General features: G+C 52.2%; 1 protein-coding gene across 1 annotated transcript; it reads left to right on the forward strand.

Moving 5' to 3' along the window:
• Positions 1 to 393: 393 nt before the first annotated feature.
• adm (adrenomedullin) lies at positions 394 to 5,157 on the forward strand. Its single transcript, XM_062967696.1, has 4 exons — positions 394 to 534; positions 1,566 to 1,664; positions 1,812 to 1,922; positions 3,563 to 5,157. Exons 2-4 carry the CDS (start codon positions 1,567 to 1,569, stop codon positions 3,855 to 3,857), a joined length of 504 nt encoding a protein of 167 aa, XP_062823766.1. The 5' UTR covers positions 394 to 534; position 1,566; the 3' UTR covers positions 3,858 to 5,157.
• Positions 5,158 to 7,039: the final 1,882 nt, after the last annotated feature.

A 7,039-nucleotide genomic window follows, 5' to 3' on the forward strand; every position in this document is an offset into this window, starting at 1 on the left:
GTTTTGGACTGCAACTCCCACCATTCCTAACAGCCGGTAGGCTGTTAGGAATGGTGGGAGTTGCAGTCCAAAACACCCGGAGGGCCCAAGTTTGCCCGTGCCTTAGACCAAAGAGCATGGCTGCCAGGGAAGCGACTTGCCCTGTTTCGAGGAGCACCTGGGCTGCTCTTGCCCTGAATACGGAACCCTGAGCTGGGTCTGGAGCCCGGAGGGAGGAAGGGCGGGCGGGCTGCCTGCGAGGCTTTCCCGGTGTTCGCCTGCCCCCCGCGGCCTGTCTGTCCTGCTCCACTCCGCCGCTCGTGGCCCCGCCCTCCCCCGCCCCCTTTCCCCCCTCCCCACTCGGGGCCGCGCTATAAAAAAAACGCCACCCGCCGCTGGACACTCAGTAGAAACTTCAGAAGCGAAGAAGAAAGAGAGAACAGACAACACATTTAAACAGACACACGGAGAGAAACCTTGGAGAAGCCGCCTGGCTTTGACACTTGGAAAGACAGATAGCCTGCCTGCATCCCAGTGGATTATCAACTTCATCAGGTCTGCATTGATTTATTTTTCTGGAATTGGAAAAGGAGGGGAAGGGGTTCTGGTGAGGACAGGGGGGTCCCTTGAAAGGCAAGTCTTTGGAGACTTCTTTGCGGGGTGAGGAGGGGGAGGAGAAGAGGGGGGAAAGTGGTTGTTTCTGGCCAGGACAGGAGCGGTCCCTTGAAAGGCAATTATTTGGGAGAGGAGGAGGAGGAGGAGGAGGAAGAGAGGGGGGAAAGTGCTTGTTTGTGGGCTCCTACAGCCGGGTTTCCCATGCAAAAAAGGAATAAGGGGTCAGGTTAGGAGGCTAGCCCAGGTTTTTTATTTTTTTTCGGTTCTGGAGCGACTTAAGAAACTGCAAGTCGCTTCTGGTGTGAGAGAATTGGCCGTCTGCAAATGGACGAGCGGGTGTTTTAATGTTTTACCATCCTTGTGGGAGGCTTCTCTCCTGTCCCCGCATGGGAAGCTAGAGTTGACAGAAGGAGCTCACCCGCTCTACCCAGAATTGGCCGTCTGCAAGGATATTGCTCAGGGGACTCTCGGATGTTTGAGGTTCTACCATCCTTGTGGGAGGCTTCTCTCCTCTCCCCGAATGGGAAGCTGGAGCTGACAGAAGGAGCTCACCCGCTCTACCCGGATTCGAGCCCCCCCCCCGACCTATTGGTCAGCAGTCCTGCCGGCACAAAGGTTTAACATAACTACCCTTTGCGCCACTTGCCCAGGTTAAAGTGCGGGAAGTCTAGAGGAATTATTATTTTTGTGTTTCTGGGGCGTGAGAGGGAATGCTTTGGATCCATTCGAGGGGGGAAAGGGAGCCTAGCCTTCCGCCAAGCGAGAGCCTGGCCTTTATCGATCCGGTGGTGAGGAATTGCCGAGCAAATATTGGAGCAGAGGAGAAGGTCATTGGGACAGGCAGCGCAGAGGGGGTCAGGAGGGGGTGAGGGAGTGAGTGAGTGAGTGAGTGAGTGAAGGGCAGGCAGCCCGGCCGAGCCACCGGAGAAACCCCCTGACCTTCCCTCTCCTCTCCGTCTCTCCCTGGCCAGGATGCAAGCCGTGTCCCTCGCCCTCCTTTACCTGGGCTCCCTCTCCTTCCTCGGCCTGGAGGCTGCCAAGCTGGACCTGGCGTCAGACTTCAAGAGAAGGTAAGCTCCTCCGGGCGGAGTTGTTCTGGGGGAGGCTTCGGGGCGGGAGGCGGAGACCCCTCAAGGGCCACGCAAAGGGCCACCCTTCCTGGCGCTGGGCGAGCGAACGGGCTTCTCACCCTCCGGCTTGCCTTCCTTTCCCTCCAGGTGGAACAAGTGGGTCCGGCGGGACCTAGACGTCGGCCTTGAGCCCAATGCGCCGACGCTGCTCCACCCGCAAGACACCAAGGACGAGGCCGGAATGGCCCTGCCGCCCCGGTAAGGAGGAGAAGGGAGGAAGGGAGGAAGGAAGGGGGGCTTAGGGCCTCTCCGGGGAGGGAGAAAGCGGGGAAGGGGGGCTCTGCACCGTGGTGGGGATGCAGCCTGACGCCACGGCTCAAGGCTATGGGCTCACGCCGGTTGTGGGTTTCGAGAAGCAGGCCCTGCGAAACTACAACTCCCCTGATGCCAGAATAGTAGTTTCAAGCCATGCCAAGCGGAGTCAATTCTACAGCGTGGATAGAGCCCCCCGAGGCGCAATGGGTTAAACCCTTGTGCCGGCAAGACTGCAGACTGACAGGTCGGCCAATCGAATCCGGGGAGAGCGGGGTGAGCGCCCTCTGTCAGCTCCAACTTCCCATGCGGGGATATGAGAGATGCCTCCTACAAGGATGGCAAAACATCAAAACATCCAAGCTTCCCCTGGGTAACGGCCTTGCAGGCTGCCAATTTTCTCTCACACCAGAAGCGACTTGCACTTTTTCAAATCGCTCCTGACACGGAAAAAAAAAATTGAAAGGTGTAGACTAAGGCTTAGGATGGGTTGCCAAAGGAGCCAAGTGCGCGATCTGGAGGGAGCGGGGGGGGGGATTTAAACATGCCCAACGCCGCCTGCCTTCATCTGTGAATCCGTCCCATGGGCTTCGGTGGCGTTCGTTCGCTCCGTAGGATGTGCCGGGAAGGCTTAAAAGGAGGCGGAAGGAAGAGAAGCGCGCCGGAACCTTAGAGCGCAAGAGGGGGAATGTTTTGAGGTTTTTTTCCGTGTCAGAAGCAACTTGAGAAACTGCAAGTGACTTCTGGTGTGAGAGAATTGGCCGTCTGCAAAGACGTTGCCCAGGGAACACCCGGAATTTTTAATATTTTTACCATCTTTGTGGGAGGCTTCTCTCTTGTCCCCGCATGGGGAGTTGGAGCTGACAGAGGGAGCTCACCTACTTTTCCCCGGATTCGAACCGCTGACCTGTCCGTCAGCACTCCTAACCCAGGGGTTGTAACCCAGTGGTTCTCAATATGGGGTGCCCAGATGTTTTTGCCCTTCAACTCCCAGAAATCTTAACAGCTGGTGAACTGGCTGGGATTTCTGGGAGTTGTAGGGCAAAAACATCAGGTTGAGAAGCACCGGGGGCTCCTCAAGAGGGTGAATGAATGAATGCAGCCGGACCCCGCTGGAATTGCCATGGCTTTTTTTCCCCCGTGTCAGGTGCGACTTGACAAACTGCAAGTCGCTTCTGGTGTGAGAGAATTTGCCGTCTGCAAAGACGTTGCCCAGAGGACATTTTTACCATCCTTGTGGGAGGCTTCTCTCATGTCCCCGCATGGAGCTGGAGCTGATAGAGGGAGCTCACCCGCGCTCTCCCCGGGTTGGATTCGAACCTGGCAGCCTTCCAGTCAGCAACCCAACCTTCAAGTCACAAGGCTTTAACCCTCTACGCTATTGAAGGGCTCCTGCCCTGGCTCAATGGGGGCGATAGTATAGGCCTCTCTTTGCCGCGGAGCCAAGCGACAACTCCGGGGATCCCGTGTAGCCTTGAGCCACGGCTGTGAAATGGTGTCAAACTCCATTGTCTGTAGGGCTCCGCGCGTGTCCCGGCTCTTTCCTTCCTCCCTTCTGACCCGCGCGTGTCTCCTTCCTCCCGCAGCAACTTCATCTCCCCGAAGCCCGTCCACTTGAGATACAGGCGCCACGCCCGCGGGGCCACGCCGGCGCTGGCCCACTTGAACGTGGTGCGCTTGGGCTGCCGCCTGGGGACGTGCAACACGCACAACCTGGCGCACATGATCTTCCACCTGACGGACAAGGAGAAGGACAGCTCGGCGCCCCCGGGCAAGATGGAGGAGATGGGCTACGGGCGCAGGCGGAGGCGCCGGGACCTCGGACACGTCCTCGCCGCCCGCTCCCTCCGCGCCCGCCCGCCCCCGGACTCCTCGCACTAGTCGGGAGGAGGACGAGGACGAGGGAGGCGCGGTTCTCTCCGTGAAGGGCACGCAGCCTCGCCTCCCTCGGCACCCATCGCGGGGAGGGCGCCCACAGGGCCCTGGAGGCCCCACTGACCGCCCTCCCTGCTTTCTCTCTCTCATACTTGAACGGACTTGGCCAGGCGAAGTGCAATCGGACTCAGCGCGGAGTGAGTGTCGTGGTGGATGTTGTTGCTGGATGGAAGGAACTCTCTAGCCCCCCGTCTATTTAAAAAGAGATTTTTTTCCCCTTGCTAACCTCTCCAGCCTCTCCTTTTAAACTACAGAGTTATTTTTATATATATTAATGATGTATGTATTTTGCATTATGGGCATTATTGGGGTTGCGGTGGTTTTGTATTCTTTGTTAACTACTTTTTTTTTTTGTAAAACTATTGGGAATGCCGGCCTTTATATCCCTTGTTACTGTGTTTTTGTAAGTACTCTGAATGTCCGCGTTTTACCAGTGGCAGCACCGGTTAATAATGGAGGAAATTAATGTTTCAAGCAGGCCTGGGCCAACTTGGGCCCTCAGGTATTTTGGACTTTGACTCCCGCCATTCCTCACAGCCTCAGGCCCTTTCCTTTCCTTTTCGCTTAAGCGGCTGAGGGGGGAAAGGAAGGGGCCTGAGGCTGTGAGGAATGGCGGGAGTCAAAGTCCAAAACACCTGAGGGCCCAAGTTGGCCCAAACCTGCTCCAAAGTGTCAGAATTTGCCAGATGGATTCAGTTTCTGAAAGCCAAAGACAACTTTGACAGCTTTATTGGCAGCTTTGTCCCAGACACATTCTGAAGCAACCCCTCGGACAGGGGTTCTCAACCTGTGGGTCTCCAGATGTTTTGTCTTTCAGCTCCCAGAAATCCTAACAGTTGGTAAACTGGCTGGGATACCTGGAAGTTGTAGGCCAAGACACCTGGGGATCCACAGGTTGAGAACCACTGCCCTAGGAGGTAATTTTCAAATTGGCACACTTCAAACTGAGTATTTTCCACACTTCACAAAGTGTGTATTTTCCAGTTCATTCTTCCTTTTCGACGTCCATGTCAAGAGTGCCTTACCCTGAAGCAAACGCGTGGCTCCTGCTCCGTCTGCTTACTGCTGTCCCTCTTTGGTGGGCCCACCTCTGGTTTTCATTTTGGTCTCTGTTTTGGTGTCATTGCCTCGCTCTGTGCTTCTCTGTCATGATTTATCACATTCCGGATTGGTAAAAGATGTACCCCCCCCCCATTCCCGCCGAGGGCAGTATGTGAACAAACAATAAAACATTATCACATCAAAATGTTTTGGATTGGTGCTTTTAAGTAAGGTGGGCGTGGGGATGCATAGTGAGGGACCTCACTCTTGTTTCCCTCTTCACAGTTAGATAGATAGGGTAAAGGTAAAGGTTTTCCTCTGACATTAAGTCCAGTCGGGTCTGACTCTGGGGGGTGGTGCTCATCTCCATTTAAGCCAAAGAGCCAGCGTTGTCCATAGACACCTCCAAGGTCATGTGGTCCGCATGACTGCATGAAGCACCATTACCTTCCCGCTGACGCGGTACCTATTGATCTACTCACATTTGCATGTTTTCGAACTGCTAGGTTGGCAGAAACTGGGGCTAACAACAGGAACTCAACCCGCTCCTCAAATTCGAACTGCCAGCCTTTCGGCCAGCAATTTCAGCAGCTCAGCGATTTAACCCGCTGCGCCACCGGGGGCTCCTCAGATAGATAACTAAGCCATTAATTGCTGCCAATTTGTCCTTTTCCACCCAATCGGAACTCGTAGCCAAAAGCACCCCAAATATATTCAGCTTGAGTAAACATCATGAGTGCTTTCAAGTAAAGGCTCAGGGCTGTTCCAAGGTCTCTCCTTTCTCCACATGTTTCAAGTGAAGCTGAAACATGTCAGAGCTTGGATTGATCATAGGGTCTATTTTTTGCTGCAATTAATCAGGGAAACAATTGCTTCACTTTCACATTGCAAAACAAAACTCGCAGATTTATGGAAGGAACGTGTTCCCAGAGGAAGAAAAAAAAAAAACCAGATCGGGGTAGCATCCAAGGTTATTTATGTTGAAGGATTTCCTGGGCCACAGTTCAGGTTGAATCCAAAGGATTGCTGTGGGCAGGACGCAACATTCCTGAAGCCACAGACCAAAAAAACAAAAACACCCAAATGTTGGTCACTGCAGCCACAGCACCATCTATTGGCCTAATGTAGCACCCTTATTACATTTCCAAAGCTTGCTAGCCTAGGCAGTGGAAGATTTTACTCATCTTGGTGGTCAGAGAGAGGGTAGTAATGTAAATTTCTCATAATGAGATAGAAATAATTATTTGCAGAGGTTTATTATGAGGTTTTACACTGATCACTGGAATAGGGTTTTTAATGACGTCAAAAGATGTGTTGGACAAGGGTATTTAAAATTCCACAGTACTGATTACAGAAGTCATAAAATATCATCAGTCACCAAACATTTGGGTAATTATAGTTCTGAACCAAATTTAAAAAATGACGCAGTTTGCTATTGCTGTTACCCAATATATTCTATGAACAGACTTATTTGGACTGTTTACCATGTAATTCAATATTTTTTACTCTGACTGGTAAAAGGTCTCTGTGATCTTGACCAGACCCTTATTGCATCATCTTCTACTTAATAAAACACAATAACTCTAAAACTTAGAAACCCCAGGAACTGCAAATGGAACCTACTGCAGGCAAATTTTATGCATTGCCCCCATCCCCATGGTATCTCTTTCTTCCCATTGTGTCCTTTCTATACTGTATGCATCAACTATAGTTAAACATTTACTTATGCCACTCTTAGCATTGTAGAAATGTCTTTTTTCTGAGTTTCTCAATGGTCCTCTGCATTCTGAATTCCCAGTGGAGATGCTGGACCCATCCTTTCAGCTTTTGAGTCTGCTACATCTGCATTCAAGATGTAACGTTTCACACCCATATGCCGCAACATGGTTTTCCTTCTTAGTATAAGAAAGACAATTAATAGAAAAGCTCTTGGTGTTCTTTAGCTAGTGTAAAACCATAAATCACAACACTGCCAATTGTAGCAACTCTTTGGCAACTACTAAGCGACTGTTGCTTCAGGCAAATTATTTCAACCACCCAAGTAGGTATGAAAGAAGAGTTCAAAGAAATGTGCAGCTATATACTTC

This window comes from Anolis carolinensis, chromosome 1 (genome assembly GCF_035594765.1).
Source record: "Anolis carolinensis isolate JA03-04 chromosome 1, rAnoCar3.1.pri, whole genome shotgun sequence".
Taxonomy (NCBI): Eukaryota; Metazoa; Chordata; class Lepidosauria; order Squamata; family Dactyloidae; genus Anolis; species Anolis carolinensis.